The sequence below is a fragment of the Mus musculus genome, chromosome 16 (assembly GCF_000001635.26).
Source record: "Mus musculus strain C57BL/6J chromosome 16, GRCm38.p6 C57BL/6J".
Classification (NCBI taxonomy): domain Eukaryota; kingdom Metazoa; phylum Chordata; class Mammalia; order Rodentia; family Muridae; genus Mus; species Mus musculus.
The window spans coordinates 91,716,269-91,737,284 of NC_000082.6; the positions used below are offsets into that span (position 1 = coordinate 91,716,269).

General features: G+C 47.3%; 2 protein-coding genes and 1 long non-coding RNA gene across 24 annotated transcripts in view; 2 read left to right on the forward strand and 1 right to left on the reverse strand.

Moving 5' to 3' along the window:
- Cryzl1 (crystallin, zeta (quinone reductase)-like 1) overlaps positions 1-12,938 on the reverse strand; it is a 39,907-nt gene extending 26,969 nt beyond the window's left edge. For 3 of the 10 annotated variants that reach the window (XR_003951815.1, XR_003951816.1, XR_003951817.1), the window contains exons 1-2: positions 12,290-12,933; positions 1,136-1,207 (exon numbers count right to left, since the gene is read on the reverse strand). Coding sequence is in view for 6 of the 10 variants with exons in the window: in XM_030249235.1 (XP_030105095.1) it covers positions 1,136-1,201 (66 nt within the window). In the remaining 4 variants the exon portion in view is untranslated. Of the gene's footprint in view, positions 1-1,135; positions 1,208-12,289 lie in introns of all 10 variants that reach the window. The other 7 variants (XR_003951818.1, XM_030249237.1, NM_026994.1 and 4 more) reach the window with 5 other exon arrangements.
- Gm46543 lies at positions 8,036-12,313 on the forward strand. The gene is made up of 3 exons (XR_001781880.2): positions 8,036-8,310; positions 8,405-8,495; positions 12,251-12,313. It is a non-coding gene; the product is annotated as a predicted gene, 46543 (long non-coding RNA).
- Positions 12,939-13,041: 103 nt separating the features above from the next.
- Positions 13,042-21,016, forward strand: part of Itsn1 (intersectin 1 (SH3 domain protein 1A)) — a 191,282-nt gene continuing 183,307 nt past the window's right edge. For 8 of the 13 annotated variants that reach the window (XR_001781793.1, XM_006522935.2, XM_006522933.2 and 5 more), the window contains exon 1: positions 13,841-14,307. Coding sequence is in view for 8 of the 13 variants with exons in the window: in XM_006522935.2 (XP_006522998.1) it covers positions 14,268-14,307 (40 nt within the window). In the remaining 5 variants the exon portion in view is untranslated. The other 5 variants (NM_010587.2, NM_001110275.1, NM_001110276.1 and 2 more) reach the window with 3 other exon arrangements.

The following is a 21,016-nucleotide window of genomic DNA, read 5'->3' on the forward strand; positions in this document are numbered from 1 at the left end:
AAAAAAGTATTGTGTGTATATGTGACTGTGGTTTGTGCCCATGAGTGCAGTGCCCCCGGAGGCCAGACAGGGCTTCAGATCCTCTGGCATTGGACTTCCAGGTGGACTTCTGAGACACCTGACATGGGTGCTGGGAACCTAACTTGGGTCCTCAGCTCTGCAGCAGCTCCTTTAAGACTACAGTCACACTACAACACAAACCACCAATCAAGGGGGAATATATGGGGAGGCTGGCTTCTGCTTTTACTCATTTAGTTCCATTTAACTAATAACACATTGAAAAGTGAGTCTGGGGGCCATGAATGGCTCCATCAGGTAAAGGTTCTTGCCCAACAAGCCCAGCAATCTGAGTTTGGCTCCTGGGGCCAATATAAAGGTAAAAGAAGAGAACCGACTCAAAACAGTGGACCTCTGACCACCACATGTGTCATGTGTCATGGAATGTGTACCACCCACCTCTGTCTCTCTGCCTCTTTGTCTCTGTCTTTCTCTCTGTCTCTCTTTCTTTCATATACATGTATACATACCGTATCACATGAAAAAGGGGGAATTATAGAAGACTCTGTGTCTCTTTCATGCACACACACACACACACACACACACACACAAACACATAGATACACACAGACACATGCACACACATATGCACACTCACAAGCCACACATATACATTCACAAGGTACACACACACACTTTTGTTAGTGGGTCATTACTGTGATGGTTAGTACTAATAGTGTTGACTTGACCGAACAGAATCGCTTGGGAGCCAGGGACACTCAGGAGTGAGCCTGTGGGGACTGTCTTGATGGCTGGCCCACAGCAGGTGTCGCCATTCCATGGCCGGGTCCTGTGTGCGTGAGGGACAGAGAGCTGGGCAGCAGCTACACTCATCTCCTTCTCGGAACACCATGCGACAGGCTGCCACGTGACAGGTTGCCATGTGACTGACAAGCTGCCTCACGCCCCAGCAGCTGTGACTTCCCTGTCACGGCCAACTTTAGCCTGGGCCCGAGAGATAAGAACTTTCTCCCTCAAGTTACTTTTGCCAAAGCATTTTCTCTTAGCAAACAAAACAAAACAAAGGCAACTACCTATGGAAAGAAAATATTTTATCTCAATTAATAATTATTCTTACCTTTTCTTGAAATACAAATGTTACTTCTTCATTTGTAGAACTCTGTTGAAAATACAAGCCTTTCATAGTTACCTATACAAACAAACAAACAAAAAGATAAAAGCTTTTTAAACCGTCTTCTTGGGGGCTGAAGATAGTGGTTAAGAGCATTTACTGCTCTTCGGGAGAGAAGGGTAGACAGAGACGGACTAGGATCAATCCCCAAGCTGTCACAGGAGCTTTCTGAAGGGTCAGGTTTCAGGCATGGTGGCACAGGCTAGACTGTGCATTCTGTAGCTAAGGGGAGCCTCACGTGTGAAGCTGGCCTGGGTTAGATGGTCAGACTTTGTCTCAAAAGAAAGGGCTTAGGAGGGGGTGAGGAAGAGCACTGGCTAGATCCTGAGTTCAGTTCCCAGCACCCACATGGTGGCTCACAACCATCTGCGATGGGATCCGATGCCCTCTGCTGGTGTGTCTTAAGACAGGGACAGTGTCATGTACATTAAATAAATCTTAAAAAGAGAAAGAAAGAAAAACAAGGGGGAGGGAAGGATTTCCATTTCCTATTCAATAATAAATGTTGTGTATATTTAAAACAGACCAACAAAAATGTCTCACAAGGGCCACAGAAGCAGGCCAAAAGTGTTCAAAGGTAATCGAATGCGGTCAACAATTAACGTAAGAGTGGACAGCCAAGCCGCGCTTGCGCTCGGTGGAACTGTGGTCTGCATTCTTCTGGGGCATTCTTGTTTATCTAAGTCCCACTGTAGCATGAATGCTGATCTCAGACTCAGGGATTACAGGGTGTGCCGTGTCCAAACCCTATAAGCCTTTCTAGTTTTTCTTTTTTAATGAAACGTTTTTAGGTTTATTTATGTGATGAGTGTTGTGCTTGTACACGTGTATGTGTAGTACCTGTGTGCCTTGTGCCTGGAAAGGCTGGAAAGGAGCCTCTGAGTGGAGCTACAGATGGTTGTAAGCTACCATGTGGGTGCTGGGAAGAACACAGGGTCCCCTGAAAGCAGCCATTGCTCTTCACTGCTGAGCCATCTCCTCAGTACCCCCTTTTATTTTTTAATTAAAAAACTGTTTTGGTTTGAATATGCATGTGTGTTATATGTAAGGATGGGCATGCACATGTGTGCATGCATTCAAAGGCCACAGGCTGACACTGTTTCTTCTTCTCTCCATCTTATTTATATTTGGGGGGGGGGGGTCAGGGTCTTACTATAAAGCTTTGGCTGGCTTTGAACTCAGAGATCCACTTGCTTCTGCTCTATGAGTTCTGGAATTAAAGGTTTGTAGCCCAGCCACCTTATCAAACCTGGAGCTCACCAATTCATCTAAACTAGCTGGCCAATGAGCACCCTTGTGCTGGATACACTGTAGAGAAAGGAACCTCAATGGAGAAAATGCTTCCATAAGATGGGGCTGTAGGCAAGCCTGAAGGGCATTTTCTTAGTTAGTGATCCATGGGGCGGCCCCGCCCATTGTGGGTGGAGTCATTCCTGGGCAGGTGGTCCTGGGTTCTATAAGAGCAGGCTGAGCAAGCCATGAGGAGCAAGCCAGTAAGCAGCACCCCTCCATGGCCTCTGCATCAGCTCCTGCCTCCAGGTTCCTGCCCTGCTTGAGTCCCTCAGTGATGGACTATGATATACAAGTGTAAGCCAGATAAACTCTTTCCTCCCCAAGTTGCTTTTGGTCTTGGTGTTTCATAACAGTGACCGTAATCCTGACTTAGATACCCCCGTAGCTCCTCCTGTTTCTGTCTCCCTGGTGCTGCAATTACACGTGTTTGTGGCTATGATTGGCTTATTTTTCACATGCATGTTGAGGATCCAAAGAAGCACTTCACTGCTGAGCCTCCAGGTCCTCTATAACCCCCCCCCCCTTTGCAGTGTATGTGTACATGGTATGTGTTCATGCATGTTTGCATGTGTGAGTTTGCGTGTGTGTCTGTGTGTCCAGAGGATGGCATTGGCTATCTTCCTTTGCCAGGAGCCATGGCCTAACCATTCTGTATTGTTGGGGAGGAAAGGGTTTATCTGGCTTACACTTGTATATCATAGTCCATCACTGAGGGACTCAAGCAGGGCAGGAACCTGGAGGCAGGAGCTGATGCAGAGGCCATGGAGGGGTGCTGCTTACTGGCTTGCTCCTCATGGCTTGCTCAGCCTGCTCTTATAGAACCCAGGACCACCTGCCCAGGGATGACTTCACCCAGACTCCAGCCTTCACCCTCGGACAGCAGACTCTTTGCCCACTGAGCGCTCTCCGCAGTCTTTTTAATGGAAATATTTCCAGCTGGTGATAGCCTGGGAAGTTCTTCAACTACCTTTAAGGATCTCACAATTCTTTGTTGTTTTGCAAACTGCATCCCAGGTGGGTCCGGAACTCCCTGTGGCCAAGACTGAGTTCCTGGCCTTGAGTTCCGGGGGTTCCGCTGCCTTGGCTTCCAGAGAGGTAGAGAGGTAGGGTACAGGTCTGACCCACCTGCCTAGACCATTGAATTTTCCAAAGTGTAAACTTTACAGAAATATACACAGGCGCGTGCAGACCCCTAAAGTAGAGTTCGCCCAGTGGGGAGGGAGTGCATGCATGTGCTCCTGTCCCAGCAGGAGCCGCACCCCACCTTCTGAAGCTCTAAGTGCCTCGGTCAGGTTGTGACCTTCCTTCCCCTAAGGATATGAAACAGCCTCAATTTTAACAGACAGACAAACAGGCTCCTTTCGAAGTACACAGAAAGGAGATTGCACGGTGCTGTCTTTGCATAGTTTCTCCTGATGTGATGTTCCTGGGCCCCACTCTGCTGTTGCTGCTGATAGCCGGGTCTAGGCTTTCGCACCGCTGTTTATTTACTTCAGGATAGCAATGTTGCAATTCACGCTGGGAAAGTTTACAGCTTGTGGCTGACAACAGCCATGTTCAGAACATTTCTGTGTATCCTTTTTACATTTACTGAATGGATGAGGAAGCTGCACCTCCATCCACCTAGCAGGGAGGTAACAGGAACCATGGAAACTGTACCTTACAGGGGTTAAGTCACTAAGCACACAGTACCAGGGGTTAAGTCACTAAGCGCACAGTACCAGCTGGGCTGGAGCCTCGGCAGTCGTTACTTAGAACTGTCACAGGAGTGATTTTTCTACTGAGCTACTGCTAGGATACACTCACCTGGAACTACAAAACTTTCTCCGGTGGGACTGACTATTCAGTTGCAGATAGATCTGTTGTTTTAATCTGTAGGTACCAAAGCCAAAAAGAAAAAGAGAGAGAGAGCAAGAGAGAGAATGAGAGAGAGAGAGAGAGAGAGAGAGAGAGAGAGAGAGAGAGAGAAGTGGGATGCCTTCTTTGTAAATTACTGGAATTTCTGAGAGTTCACAATAGCAGCTCTCAAGCCATGCGTAGGTCCTCTGAACAAGAGGCCCAGCGACCGGCATAGCTGTCATGCTCATGAAGCCAGCTCTGGGTGCCAGGACCTCTGTGGCCCTAAATGGATCTCTATAAAAGAGTTGTATTGAGTAGCTGAGTAATAGTTACTGCTCTCTAGGATGAGAAAATCAAATGCAGAAACTAACCACAGGCACGCCTTTAAGACATGGACTTAAAGTATGTAGTATGTATGTCAAGACGGTGAAAACCATGGCTAACAGCAGCCCTTTATCAGTGTGTGTGTGTGTGTGTGTGCGCGCAGACACACATTGAACCATGAGGGGAGAAGAACTTAAACAGACATAGCACGCATCTCCCACTTGCGTCTTTCAGCGTCTGCCCAGCTTTCTAGGCTGAGTGCATATCGCTGTTCTACCTTATTCCACCCACAGTGTCTCAGCAAGAACCTGTTTGATGGAGTCAGTTGACTTAGCACGTAGTTGGCCCTACTGTAGGGTTTCTAGGCACAGCCCAGTCCTTGAGAGTGTGCTGCACTAACACACTGATGCACAGAGTGAATCCATACATTCCAGATCCTCCTCTGTACAGCCTCACAATGGGAGGAGCACACCCACCGCCCACTCTCCCAGGCCACCCGAGGTGGGAGGAGTGTACCCCACCTGCCCACACTCCCAGGCCACCCGAGGTGGGAGGAGTGTACCCCACCTGCCCACACTCCCAGGCCACCCTAGGTGGGAGGAGTGTACCCCACCTGCCCACTCTCGCAGGCCACCCTAGGTGGGAGGAGTGTACCCCACCTGCCCACTCTTGCAGGCCACCCTAGGTGGGAGGAGTGTACTCCACCTGCCCACTCTCGCAGGCCACCCGAGGTGGGAGGAGTGTACCCACCAGCTCCACACTCCCAGGTCACTTTTCTTCCTCGCGAGTGAGCTTCCCCAGCCATTGTTTAGGCACATTAATTCCTTCCCTATGCTTCGGTTTATTTGTTTTGAGGCAGGGTCTTGATTTGTGGTCTTGCCTGGTCTTGACCTCTGGATCCTCCGGGCTGTCTCCGACGTACTGGCATTACAGGTGTGCAGCACATGCCCAGGGATAGCATTATTACTTCAACAAATCTCTGCTCCTATTCAGTCCTGACTTACTGCTGTGGCCTTTTCTCCAGGTACAAGTCTATACTAACATCCTGAGTTCAAAACAGTTCCCTTTGTCGTTCTAGAAGCCACTGTTTCCTCAGCCTATTGAACCGCTAACATGTGGCCTGGGTCAATAATGTATCAGTTTCAAAGACCTGGGAGACAATTCCGCACCCCCTAGAATCTTCTTCAGAGAGAGGGGGTGGGGGAGAGGTACGGATTAGTTAATCTAATTATTAACAACTGTATAGGATCAAAACTATTCTCCAAGCTACAACATAAAGAAAAAAAATTGTTTAAAAATACTTTCGTAGGCTGGGTGTGGTGGCACATGCCTTTAATTCCAGCACTTGGGAGGCAGAGGCAGGCAGATTTCTGAGTTCGAGGCCAGCTTGGTCTACAGAGTGAGTTCCAGGACTGGCAGGGCTATACAGAGAAACCCTGTCTCGAAAAACAAAAAAAAAAAAAAAAACAAAAAACAAAAAACACCACCACCACCACCACCACCACCAAAAAACCCCCTTTCTTTTGTTATAATCTGTGTGTCTTGGAGGACGGCTCGGCAGGTCAAAGCACGTGCTGTCATGCATGACAACGCAGTCCTACAATAATCCCCAAGATGGAAGGAGAGACCTGACTCTCCTCAGCTGGCCTGACCCGCGCGTGCACTCGTGCATGCCTACACACTACAGGTAAATAAATACAAATGTGACTGAAAGATTATGCTGTGAGTGAATGCCTGCATGGGGCAGAGAGGCCACTGGGTCCTCCGGAGCTGGAGGGAAGGCTTTGGGAGCCCCCCACCCCTGCCATGTGCTGGGGAAGGAGCTCAGGGCCTTGCAAGAGCAGCAGGCACTCTCAGTGCTGACCTCGCTCTCCAGCCCTTAAAGGGGCGGCTTGGTTTATTTAACTATTTATTTACTTCAAAAGTAAGTAAATCAGTATAAGATAAAAGAAAATCAAGAAGTATAGTATTCGACATACGATAGTATTCGATTTACATTTCTACCATCCTTTCCACCCCTCATCAAAATGGGAATTCTGAGCCCTAAGCACTGAACGTCTTGTAGAATGGGTGATAGTCAAGGCCCAGGTGGCTTCTTAGGCACTGGCCTGGGTTAACAAAGACTCGAGTTCACTAAGATTTTTAATGAACTTAGAGATATTTGCACATAGACAATAACTAGACATCTGGCTCAATTAAAGATGAGGATGTGCCCTCTCATTTCTAAGAGTGTTATATATAATTTGGAAAATTATATGACTCGATATAAACTTTGCTAAATCAAAAAAACACTACATAATTTATTTATTTGTGGTGCCGGGGCTTGAACCCAGGGCCTCATCCATGCTATGTAAGTGTGGCACTACTGAGCACATCCCTAATACAACAGTTAAAACTTTCTATGTGCTCTTGTTTTGGTAATAGAGTCCCCCTGTGTTGCCCAGGCTAAACTTGAACTGGAGCCTTAGCTGGCCTGAAACTCCTGATCTACCACATCCAGCTTATAAAACTTTTCAATGACATCAAATATGTTTAGAAAGGTAGGGTGGCGGGGCTGGAGAGATGGTTTAGTGGTTAAGCACTCTGGCTGCTCTTGCAGAGGACCTGGGTTCAGTGCCCAGCATCCACACTCAGGCTCACAACTGTCTGTGACACAGTTGTAAGAGATCTACTGCTCTCCAAAGACGCAGACCTACGTTCAGGCAAAACACCCAGACACATGAAAAGAAAATAATAATAATTCAACAAAAAATTTAAAAGGTATGTAGGCTAAGATGTGTTGTGAGAAGCACACAGATTTGACATTTTTACATTTAATCCCAGCACTTGGGAGGCAGAGGCAGGCAGATTTCTGAGTTCGAGGCCAGCTTGGTCTACAGAGTGAGTTCCAGGACAGCCAGGGCTACACAGAGAAACCCTGCCTCAAAAAAACCAAAAAACCAAAACAACAACAACAACAACAAAAAAGATTCGGCTGTGCAAACAGAGGGACACCTTGGCATACACTAAGCACCCAACTGTAAGTCCTAGTTCCTAATAAAGGTAGGCCTCTGCCGGGATTTCTCCAGAGCCAAGGGAAGAGATCTCAGATGGTGGCTTCACTTTTGTTGTAACAACAAGAGCTACACTGGCTCACCTCCTGCTACCCTCGACTCCCCACAGAGCTCATCTACTAATGAGTGTAAGCAAACCTCTGCACATTAGCCCTTACCTACGCTCGCAAAGCCAACAGATGCACGAGTGAGTGGGTTTCCTTTACAGGACGGGCAGAGATGTTCTGATAGTGATGTCATCATGGACACATCACAGAAAGTCCAGCACATAATGTGTGGTTATAAAACTTGACAGGGTCTCTCTATGTAGCCCTGGCTGGCCTGGAACTCACAAAGATCTGCCTGCCTCTGCTTCCAGAATGCCGGGACTAAAGGCATGCACCACCACATTTAGCAAGACTGATTTCTTGCAATTCTTATTCATGTACAAGTGAGTGACTGGTAGTGTGCCACTTGTAAGCAGTGCCTACGGAGGCCAGAAGAGGGCACTGGATCCCCTAGGACTGGAATTACATATGGCTGGGACCTGCCATGTAGCCGCTGAGACCTAAGCCCAGGGTTCTCAGAAGAGCAGTCAGTCCACTTAACCACCAAGCTGCCTCTCCTGCCCCTGTAAGAATGCTTCCCTTGTATAATTTAAGTATTTACAAGACAACATCTAGCTGTGTAGCCCTAAATGACCTGATGATACTCACTACGTTAACAGGTTGCACTTGAACTTGCAGAGAGCTTCCTATATGCCTGACTTTAGAAGTACTGAAACAGGCTGGATGCCATTACAGGGATTCCAGCACCAGGTGAGTGGGACAGGGGACCAGGTGGCTTTTAAAGTCTCTTCTAATAATGGCAATTTCTTTTATTATTATTTTTTGAGAGGGTAGTTCAGGCTAGTTCCAAACTTGCCTTCTAGCCAAGAATGACCTTGAACTCCTGTACCTTGAGCCTTCATCGCCCAAGGGCTGGGACAGGTGTGTGACCTCAGCAGGCTGACCATCTGCAGCTCTATGAATATCATCACGGAAGAGTGTGTACATTGTGGCATAATTCCTACACTTTACGCAGCTTGCGAACTAAAGATTGCGAGAGAGGCAGAAAAAGTGTAGTTACACAAGCAGATAGTGTGTGTGTTCAGAGACGTCGGACTGTTGCTTTATCTGGACAAGATGTTTTCAACAGGTGCCCAGTGAGCAGGGAGGCACCCATCAAACACCTGTTCTAGAAATCACAAAAGAAAAATGTAATATCTTCTCCCACCCACCTCCATGTGAATTATCGTTGATTTTTATAAAGTTGATTTTCACCTCAGCGTGTACACGGCTTTAGGGCTGAAGAGGTGGCTCAGTGGTTGAGAGTACTGACTACTCTCCTGGAGGACTCAGGTTCAATCCCCGGCACCTGCATGGTGGCTCACAACCACTGTAATTCTAGTTCTAAGAGAAGCTCATGACCTCTTTTGGTATCTGAGGGCACCCAACACAAATGTTAAATATTTAAATACGTGAGGGCAAAACACCCAGAAAATAAAATAAAATACATAAAATGTGGATCCCCTAGGACTGGAGCTACATATAGCCTGCCACGTAGGTGCTAGGAACTGAACCCAGAGTTCTCAGAAGAGCAGTCAGGGCATTTAGCCACTGAGCTGTCTCTCTCGTTTTGCTTGTATATTTTAGGTTTCAGACATTTAAATGAGACAGTACATTCTTAAATAAACTAAAATAAAAAATGCCTAGGATTTCTTACATCAGATATTTCCCTGTCAGTACCCTCGGGAGTGGGAGAGGTTGGCTGGAAAGGTGGAAGGCCATATCTCCAATGCTGTTACTCAACATGGCCATTTACTATGGTACGATGCAGAGCAACAGAGACGTAATCTGTCATTTACCTTTCTGAATTGGGCTACCAGGGCCAAAGGCAGAAGCCACATGGTGAATGTAGCCTTTCCGTTAAGATAGCCTGGTCACGTGACACTGGGACACTCAGCGTGGAGAGATGTGAACATGGAGATAGGTACTTGAGTGTCTTCTCTACCTCTTAGCCCGGCCCCCTCTTGTCTGGTAAGAAAATCTCTACCTGTTAACATTACAGCATCCTCACGTAAATGGCGACCTTATCTGCCAGTTCATGATAGGATCCTGAGGAATCATTTAGATGTGGAATACAGATGATAATTTTGATTTTAGTATGAAGGTTTCTGGTGCTCCTCACTCAGCTCAGTAGGCCACGTCCTCTGCTGGGACTGCCATCTCTGTTTGTATTCCATGCCTAACTCAGAAGGCGTGAATTATCCTGCGGCTCTCCTCCTAGTGGCTGCCAGAATTCTCACCTAAACTATACTGCCTTCTTTCAAAACTCTAATAAAAATGTCCTTGAGCTTCCTTACCAGAAGACAAAGAGTTGAAAGAGGAAACAACCTCGTAAAGTATATTATATAAAAACTGGAAGGAAGTCACTTTGTGAAGCATTATACTCTGCCATTGTCTATTTACAGTTCTCAGCACAGTGTTGTCATAGGTCTGCAAAGGCTACAGTAAGCCAACAGTGCAGGGGAGGCTGAGGCCAGCCAGCCTGGACCAGCTACTGAGACAAGAAGAGTCTGCCACAAACACAACCAGGAGACACTGTGTCTGTGGGCTTTCATTCTTTTTTTTTTTTTACTACTTTGAGGCAGTCTCACTAAGTTGTCTAGGCTGGCCCTGAACTGCCCATCCACTGGATGGGAGTCCAGGCCTGCACCACTAGGGGGAATGCCCATGTGTTCTTGGAATGAACCATGTCATTTTCCGAGTTCTCAAGCTTTTCCCAGCCTCCTCCTTGAGGGAGGCACACAAGTGAATCAGGACTCTTTCTGGTCCAGAGGCTCAGGAATCTCCATCAGGTTTGCACCTTTCTTCTTAACATGGAGCAGCATGGAGAACTATAAAATTACCACAATTATTTTACCACAGATGCCAGGCAGCTTTATCTTGGTTTCTTTGAGGTGGGGTCTCTCTATGAAGCCGTGGAACTTGCTCTGTAAACCATGGTGGCCTTGAACTCACAGAGATCTGCCTGCCCCTGCATCTCAAGCACTAGTCAAAGGCATGGGCCACCACCACGCCAGGCCAGGCAGCTGGATCTGTGTCTGCACCCTGCCTGTGTGCCCTGTGCCGTTGGATCACGAGAGGGCTTCAGATCCGCTGGAACTAGTGTAACAGAGGTGGTTACAGTGGCGAGCCCTGGTCCTCTGGGAGAGTACCAAGTGTCCCTACCCTGAGCCAGCTCTCCAGCCTTGGGCGGCTTGATTTTACACGGGGAGCACTGTTTCAAATATGAACACCTCATCTCCTTCTACATGTGGAGACAGAAGCGTGGGTGACATTAATTAGAAAAGCCAGTAATAATTGTACATTGCAGTGGCTGATGCCTAAGATTTACAACTCCCAAGAGACAGGACCCCGCAATAGGACGCAGGCTGCTGCAAGGACTGAGTGAGTATAGTACACAGCGCACACATTACGGAAGTTGGCTTTTTAATAAATATTACTTTCCCTGGTATTCTTGTAAGCTCAGTATCGTATTGTGAAAGTAGTTCTGAACCCATGTACTGAAGCAGCAAAGGGATGTCGCTGGCAATCACATGACTAACACTGCTGAGTTTGTGCAATGGTCTCTTGCATCATCTGGATTCGGAGAGCGGCGAATAGCCACAGGTGGCTACTCCGCACGTGAGTGGCGTGCCCTTAGGATGAGGGTACGAGGGTATGCTGCGAGGGTAAAACGCACAACAGATACACTGTCTCATTTAAATATCTGATTTCTTTAAAGGTTGAAATAATATTTGGATAAGCTGGTTTAAGAGAAACGTAAAATTAATTTCACGTGGTCTCTTCACTGTCCAAATGTGGCTCCCAGGAAATCTAAAAGCGTCTGGGTGCCTAGAACATCTGTCCTGGACAGGCAATGCAAAACTCAGCTACTGTGGACTGGCTATACTTGGCAGTTTGTTTAAAATGCCATATATAGATATATATATATAATTTTTAAAAAGCAAATGCAGACCACCAGGCCCAAATCCAGAATCAGTATCTGCACCTCCTCACGACCCTGGGATAATTCTTTAGTATGGCTCAAGTATGGCCGGCTCAATGAAGCAGGCAATTCCTGACCCAAGGCCCCATTACTGCGAACACCCACCCTTGTTTGCTTTAGGAAACCGCTTACTGGAAATGCAAAGAGAAGGATAAGAAGGGTGACAAGGGAAGTAGTAATAGAGACAGCATCAGAAACAGTGATAGGGAGAAGCTGGGGGCGGGGAGGACTCAACCCAGGAGAAAGGCAGTTCTAGACCTTTGCCTCCATAAACGCGGAGGAAGAAGCAAAGATCAGTCTACAATCAAAACCTAGCCAGGGTCAGGAACTGTCCGTCAAATCTAGTATTACCCGCCCCTCGGCGGCCTCGGCCAAGCTAGGCCTGAGCCAGGGCATCTCTGAGGTCGGCGTGTGATGCGAAGTACCAGTCTCCCCAGGGTTAGACAGCTCCTTCAGGCGTTTCTCCATTTTTCGCCCAAAGTCCCATTTCAGAGACACACATCGTTCTTCCCTGGCTCACCTGGCTCGGAGCAACCTCAACCGCCAGCGCCTTCGCCGCCGCCACCTTCCCAGTCCTTCTGCAGAGAGCCCGCCTTCTTGGGTCCAAACAGTACTGCCATTGGTCAGACTGCCCGTCACTACCGCAGGATGACCGATCTGGGGGAGGCTGTGACGAACGCCATGGCAACTGAACCCGGAACTACATCTCCCAGCATGCTGCTTCCCGTAGAGAGACGAGTCGCCGCCCCAGGGACCACCAATAAATGGGAGAAGTTGGGCGTTGCCAAGATGGGTTCCGTTTTATGCAAATTAGAGTAAAAGGCCACACCCTTCCTCATTCCAACCGTAACCCCTACCATCTTTCTTCAGTCTTTGTGTCTTTCGCCTTTCGTGCCCACGCTCTTTCTGCAAAACCTTCAATTTAGTTGAATGTATCCTAGCTACTGTCGCGCATAGAAAAGAGCAAAGCGCCAAATCGTGAAACAAAATCTCCGCACGCATAGAGCAGAAACCTCTAGTTACGCCTTCAAGGGACGAGACAAGGATGGGAGGGGAAAAAAGTGTGTGTGTGTGGGGGGGTGCTATCCAAACTACTTCATTGGTGTATCTCGTTGTCACTCTGTACACCTCTATTTCCTTTGGCTCCTTTCTTCTTTTTTGCCCACCTAGTGGGCGGAGTCATAGGAGAGAGCGAAGGCGTGGTCTCCGCCGTCCGATTGGCAGGCGGTTATCCCCGCCCATCTATGGGTGGGGCGGAGGGCAGGCTGTGGGCGGAGGGGCGGCGGCGGAGGGAGATGAGGAGTTAGGCGGGAGTGAGGGAGCGAAGGAGCGAAGGAGGGCGAGAGGAGTGGAGCGGCGCGGGGAGGGCGCGCAGCTTGGTTGCTCCGTAGTACGGCGGCTCGCAAGGGAGCATCCCGAGCGGGCTCCGGGACGGCCGGGAGGCAGGCAGGCGGGCGGGCGGGGATGGTGTGCGCGGCTGCGGACTCGGCGTTCCTCCGCGCGGCGTGCGGGCTGCACTGATTTGTGTGAGGGGCGGCCGCGCGCACCCGCCCGGAGATGAGGTGAGGAGCTGACGCGGGCGGCCTGGCGCGCGGGCGGGGGTCGGCGATGGCCGCCCCGGGGTCGGGTCCAGCGGCCGGGCGCGCGTCCCTGCGGCCGCCGTCGCCGCTCCGCCCGGTCTTTCTCATCCTCCCCGGGGGCAGCGGGGCGGGCGGGCCGCGGCGGTGGCGGCCGCGGGACGGGTTCGGGCTGAATGGGCGTCCGCAGCCACGGCCGGCGCTCCCGTGGGGGGCATCGCGGCGGGCGGTCCTTCCACCGCTGACCCCTCTGCCCTCGGCCGCCGGAGGGTGGCGGGCCGACCCGGCCTCCCGGGGATCCCGAGCTCGCGGGAGCCGCATCGCGCCGCCCGCGGGTGCCCCCGGCCTCGAGTCCCCGGCTCATCCTTTTTCTCTAGCGCCTGCTTGGAATACCCTGTCAAGTGAAGGGCGGTCAATGCCGTTTGGGCCGAAGTGGTGCGGCCGGGGCTGGCTCTGATGGCATTTAACAGAAAGCGGCTACCCTTGCAGCGGGCGTGCGTCCCCTTCTCGGCCGCTTCGCCCTCCTTGCGCACGCACTGACTCGGGTGTCTGCTGTGGACCCAGTGCATAATTGCGGTCCCTTCTTGGGGGTGGGGGGGGGCACCAGAAAATGCAATCCGGATTCCCAGAAAGAAAAAAAAGAAAAGAAAGAAAGAAAAGCAAGGAGGAGCTGGCTGGATCTCCCTTCACTTCTGTTTGCCTTTGCTTTGGAAGACAACTTCGCTGATCCTCTTGCCTATGAGCAGTCTTCTATTGTTGTGATTCAGACTACAGGCTTTGCTTTTGAAGGAATAGATTAGTGGCTTCTTGCTGCAGCTTGAGGGTGTAGAGGTATTTGGTAGCATCTTGAATGTGAAAGTTTGCGACTTTGCCCTCATCACTGCTTTTCGGAAAACAGAAGCAACCTGGAAATGTAAATGCATGCAGACTCTGGCCAGATGCGGTTCTTTTGTGTTTATCGGTTGGTATCTTTCTCTTGGTACTTCGTGGTCGGAAACACGGAGGATAAAAAAGAAAAAAAGAGTCTGATAAATAGCATAGATAGTGAAAGCATGGGAACAAATGCCCGTGGAAAATATCAGTTCTATTTTCAGGGAGGCCGGTTTACTAATCCCGCTGAATTGATGAAGAGAAAGGCTTGCTCATGGATTATGTAGTGGACAGGATGTGAGGGCAGGAGCTGGGGCCAGGAGCCCGCAGGCCAGCTGCTTGGCAGGGTGTTTCTCTAAATGCTCCAAACTAGAGGAATGTATTTATTTGTTGGGATACTTTTATTTTTAGAAGATGTTAACGGTGAAGAGTGCAGACGTTTCAGCAACCATTATGGTTACCATTTTTGTTACTTTTTTTTTTTTACACTAGTTTGCTTGAAATATTTTGTATGTGTGTGTGAGTTCCCTTATAACTTAAGAAGTTTTTAAAAAGCAACGTCTTTCTGTAGGAGATATGTAAAGAACTCAGGAAATTATAAAGGATTTAAATTAAGAAGTGAAGGCCACTGATTTGGTGACAGGGCATAGATATTTCTATACACTTTTAAGTGGCTGCAGTAAGGCACCTCTCAGAGAGTATGTGTTTAAAAAAAAAGTGTCTGTCATTGAAATTGCTGAGGATTGTGGTACCGCCACAAAACTATTATTATTCTGCCTGAGTAAGAGAGGAAATGAACACATTTTAATGTACTTTGGAACCCTGTGGATTGTTCAGATGCTGAGCATTGTGAAATAGGGCATAAAATGAGTAGCGGCAAGTTAGTTCCCTGAAATGTTTGTTCCTCAGCATTTTCTTTCTTTGAATCTCTCTCTTTCTCTCTCTCTCTTTCTTTCTTTCTTTTTAATTTTTAAAAAAAGATTTATTTATTTATATGAGTACACTGTAGCTGTTCTGATGGCTGTGAGCCACCGTGTGGTTGCTGGGATTTGAACTCAGGACCTTTGGAAGAGCAGTCAGTGCTCTAACTGCTAAGCCATCTCTCCAGCCCACATCCATCCTTCCTTCCTTCCTTTTTTCCTTTCTTTCTTTCTTTCTTTTGCTGTTGACTAGCAGTTTCTTTTTCCTCTGGGCATTCTTTATCTTTTCCCCAAATAACCTAGATTGAGATACACCCTTAAAACACTTGCAAGAGCTTAAAAGGGAGGCCCTGGTAAATTCCTCTGCCTGTGCTTTTTCTCTTTTGGTGATTGAGCCAAGCCTTGGAGCATGCTAGAGTGTAGCCTAGCACCTAGCTACATCTGCAGCCTCACGTTGTCTTTGTGTGTGGTACTGCTGGCATTAGATCCTGGGGCCTTGTGCTACAGTCTCTAGACTCTCATCCTTTTAATTTGCTCAACCTGTGACTTAAAGAAAATTAATTAATGGAGGTTGGGTTTATGTCAGACTTCTCTTTTTAGTGACTCCCTCCTGAATGGCTCCACTTACTGGCTCCATCTAAGTCTGGCATTCAGATATCTTTACATCAGCTTACCAGGTTTCTGTCTCTCCAGCTCAGTCAGACAATGGGAAGTAGTCAGTATTGTCAATACAGTTTCCAGGAATTTCTCCAAGCCAGAGAGAGAACTTGGAGAACCTTGGCATTGTGCTTTTCTCTCTTACCGAGTGTCTCCTAAGACCGTCTCTGAAGTGGATAGCAAGCTTTTCAAGTAGCAGAGGTTTTACATACTGTGATGAGGGTTTCAGAAGAGCAGAATTGGTGTGGCCTGCCTAGAAACTAAGCCAGTGCCTTTCAGACCGTTGCAGGGTGGATGGGTGAGCCACACTGCCTCCATCCCACTGTTTTGAGTCTTTACCTGCCAAGTTGGTCACATCACAGAGTAGTCACAGCGCTGTGTCCTAGCCAGTTCCCCTAAGCTTGACCAGTGTTGAATGTACAGCCCTTCTGGGTGATGTGCTAGAAAGATGTCTAGTAGATGTTGCCCCTGAGGGCTCAAAATTTAATGTAGAGTCTAATCACGTATCATTTTATAAATGATGATAATCCCAACATAAAGAATCATTTTTAGAAAATATGGACAATACATATGCTTTCCAATTTGACTCTTATGATATACGACCTTTACTCCCTTTTACAGAGTCTACCACAGGGTCCTATAAATTACAGATTTTATGTGGGTGAGCGCTACATGCAATGCCAAGCTCTGAAGAATATGGGACTTCATCACATATTGTTAATGACTTAGATGTAGTTACCAAACCTCTCAGGACCTCAGTTTTGCTAAAAATGGGAAGAATGGCAGTGGACTTTGCATACTTCTATGTTGCCCAGGCTTGCCTCCAAGTGCTGGGGTTTCAAGCATGTGTCACAGTGACCTACACTTAAACGCAGTCAGTTATTAAGCACTAGTTCACACTGACAGGAAGAATTGGAGTGTGTGAGATAGAAAGTTTGCAAGCTGACACTCACGTGGTTTCTGTGCTGCCATACTGTGTGGTCACTTTGTGTAGAGATTCATTGCTTCCTAAAGGAAGTCTCTTGATAATATCTTGGTACTAAATGTATACTTTACTTAATAAACTACCAAGGATTATACATATGATTACAAAATAAATTTCATGCTCACTTTCATCTTAATTGTATTACTTTAGAATTAGTCTTAACCAATTTAGAGTGAATAACTAATAGCCTTTGTATTTTAAAAAGATCACACAGAAATACAGAAAAGCAAGGAAACTATAAAATACCCATAAATCCGTGGCCCAAGCATATATACCAGGCCATTTTTGTGTGTGCTTATGGCTCTTCATGTACAGCTTTTGGTACAAAAAATGGGATCTTGCTGTGCATGTCTGTTTTCCTCCTTCTCTTCCTCCTTCTCTTCTTTCTTCTTCAAAGTCCTATCTAGCCTTGGCTAGCCAGGAGCTTACTAGATTGACCAGGCTGGCTTCTAACTTGCAATGATTCTTTCCCAGCCTTTGACTAAAAGGAACAGTTTAAAAACATACGGACTCCCCATGCCCCCCACATATATACACTAGGACTTGAATCAGGACCACTGAGCCATTTTTCTAGTTTGTTTTCTCTTTCTTTTCATTCTCTTTCTCTCTGTCTCTGTCTCAGGGAGAGGGAGAGAATGTGTCTTGCTGTTGTGACCAGGCTAGCGTCAGTCTTATCGAGATCCTCTTGCCTCTGCTAACCTGGTATTGGAATTCAAGCATGCACTAGCCACAATAGATTATTTTTTAACTTGTTTTCTCAGCATTTAAAAAAACAAACAAAAAAACAAAAACCAAAAACAAAACCCTTCCATGTCTATAATATAAATTTAATAGCTGGATAATATATCACTTTATGGATCTGTGAGAATTTGGCTAGTTTATTAGACATTAGTGTAGTGTGTCATGACAGACTCTCCCTAATAGCATTTCTTTTTAACTTATTTTTGAAATTTTACTAATTTTCATAAAATTTTAAGTAGGTGTTTTGTCCGTAAATATTTTTTTCTAAACCACGTGTATCACCATGGTGATGGCCAAGGAGGCCAGAAAAGGGCACTGGATCCCCTGGAACTGGAGTTACTCATGGTTGTAAGCCACCACGTGGGTGCTAGGAATTGAACCCTGGGTCACCCTGAAGAGTAGTCAGCCTCTCCAGTCTGCTACGGGCATTTCTTAAGGATTTTTTCCCCCTTTTAGATGTGTTTCTAGGGAGATGGCTCAGTGGATAAAGTGCTTTCTGTCCACGCACGAGGAACTGAGTTTGGATCCCCAGAGCCTACATAAAGCTGGGATGGTGACATGGGGAAGAAACATTACAAGTTAGAGGGCAGCCTTAAACCCAGGAGCAGGAGGATGGAAGATCCCTAGGCCTGCTGGCTAGAACAGCTCTAGTTTCAACAGTAGACTATCTCACAACTTACATGGCAGAAGAGCAATTGAGGAAAAGGCATCTCAATGCCAGCCACGTACACCCACTCGAGCAAATGTATTTCACACACAGGTGCACACACATACAACAGCAATTTCTTACAAGGCCTAGGTTTCTAGAAGTGGGATTACAGAGTCAAAGGCTGTGCTGAAGTTGTTTTGTTTTGTTTTAGTCCTTCACATTTTCAGACACATACATAGTATGTCTGATTATCCCCCATTGTCCTCCCTGGTCTCCTTGTTCCTCATCCCTTTATTCCTAACAATTCCCCTTCCAGCTTTCACCGATGTTTTTCTTTGTTGGTGGGTTGGGGGTGCCAGGAGCCCAGGTCCACTGCATTTAATTAGGGATGTTTGCATGATTGGGGGTGGGGGGCAATGGGTAGCTTACCAGTGGCTGTGCCACTAAGGACTCTGAGTTCCTTTTCCTCTTTCAGCCACTAGCTTGTCAGCAGCTCCCCAGGGAGAAATGGGGCTTCTGGGCCCCTCCTCTCTCCATGACCAGTCTTGTGCAAGCAACTTCTATTGCTGGGAGTTTGTGGATGCAACAGCCAAGTCATACCCACGGGAAGCCTTTTACGGTGCTCCTGCCACCCTCGGGCTCTAGCAGTCAGTCCCTCTGCCCTGTAACGTTTGCTGTATAGGTCTGAGCAGTCAACAGTCACTTATTCTTAGCGCCCTGGTCAGTTTTGAGTCTGTGTTACTGTGATTCACTGCAAAAAGAGGCTTCTCTGTCCAAGATAGAGGCGATACTTACTGTGTATAGGTGTATAAAGTTTAAAAAGCAGCAGTGTGTACTTCCAGTTTGCCATCTAGAAAAGGTAGAGCAACTTACACTCATTGAGGCGTGGCAGTTCCACCCCATGCTTCCCTTTGGAGTGACTTAGCCAGTAGGAAACACAGTTTTGCTTATAGCAAGAAGAGTGGCCTGGCATAAGCTTGTGTGTGAAAAGTCAGAGTATCGTGCACCCGTAACAGGAGCGGCTGACATAAGTCCTTCTGCAGCATTTCTGTGTGTTAACTTACTCAGCCTTCGTAAACTCTATGAGTATGCTTTGGAAACTGAAGTTAGATGCCTTAGCCAACAAGTAGCTTGGGAAACTTCTAACCAGGGCCCAAAACTCTTGGCCTGATTCATGGGTACATTTTATGAATGTACCCATGAATGTACTTCTTTATATCTGTTGTGTAGGCACTTAGAGATTTGTTAACAAGCAATGATGTGTGGGAGTTAGGTGGGCTTGAGGGCGCCGCTGGAGCTCTCCCTTGAGCTGTCCAGGTAAGCGGGCTCTGTGTAAGCAGCTGCCTGGCATCTCTCAGTTTGCTAAAAGTGCCCTGCATGAAAATGAGGAGTAGAGCAACAGAAGGATAGTAAGACTTGAAAACACGGTGTTGCTTGTGTGGACTGCAGAAGTGCGAGGAGGAAGACCGCTGGAGCCAACCATCTCTCCGCTGGCCAGATCTTTAGAGATCTGAAGCGGCTGTAGAAGTTTGCTTCAGCACTGCCAAGGCCTCCCTGCAGGACGTTATGGGTCCACTCAGAAAGCCTTAAAAAATGAACCGCAAATCTTGTGTTACTAAATGTGATGATGGGTTGGCCTTAAAGTGTTGCTGGAATACAGTTTGTAGCCACCTAACGAGCTGAATTTGAAACAAATTAACCTTTTTGAATTCATCCTCTCTCAACCTCTTCCCGGTAGATTCAATGATGAGTAACTTGTCTTACTAACCTATTGTCCAGACAGTATGTTGCTGAAACCATCCTGGCCTTTGTCCCCTGGCCTGAGTTTATCTATGCTTCCTGGCAAAGTGGGACAGCCAGGGTTTAGTTCTTAGCTGACCATCAAACCCTGTCTCACAGTTGCGCAGCACGGGGTTCCTGGAGACAGGAAGGGGACCAGTGCTTCTTACCTAACCCTGAGTGGTAGAATCAGGTGCTGAACTCAAGGATGTGGCTGGATTGTAGATTCAACAGAACTAGAATGTGAAAGTAACAAGGTCATAGCAAGCCGCCAAGTTTTATCCTCAATGGCTAAAATTAAATGCCCTCTTCTTACAGCTGCAGGGCAGCACTTCCCATCTTCTTCTGCTAAGCCTTTGGCTTGCTTGCTCTTGAGGTTTTTTTTTCCCTTTCTTTTTCTGATGGCATGAATTTGTAAGACACAGATGCGATGCATGGGGTCACTGGCTTTTAATGTCGTGTACTAAGGAAGACATTGACTTAGAATAAAGCCATTGAAACAAAATCCTCAGGAGCCATTCAGTGTATATGTGCCTATTTTTGTGTGTCTGTAAGTTCAGGGCTAATTATTTCCAGTGAAAACTTACTCTTTTTGTTTTGTTTTGTTTTGTTTTGTTTTGGGAAAGGATTTCACTGTAGCACAGGCTAGCCTATCCTGGCTTTGAGCTTGCGATTATCATCTGCTCTGGCCTCAAAAGTGCTGGAACTACAAGCCTGGCCACAGCATAAATTTCCTGAGTGAGTTTGCAGTTATGAGGCCTTGTGACATTTGATAAGTTAGGGGCAGTGAATGTGTTTACACAGCATTCCTATAAATCATAAGGGCTTATGCACCGGACATCCAATGTTTTATAAAAATCCACTTACTTCTGCTTTAGATTCAAGAGAGCAGATTGCAGTTAGCATTGGCCAATGGGAAGTAGCACTTATTTTTGTGCCTGTTCAAATGTTCTTTTACTATTCTTTTAGTGATTAGAGAGACTGGGAAGAAGATACTCGCGGGGTGTTATTAGGATGCCAACTGCATGAGAGCAAGGAGCACCACTGGTGTTGCTCTTGGACTTGTCTC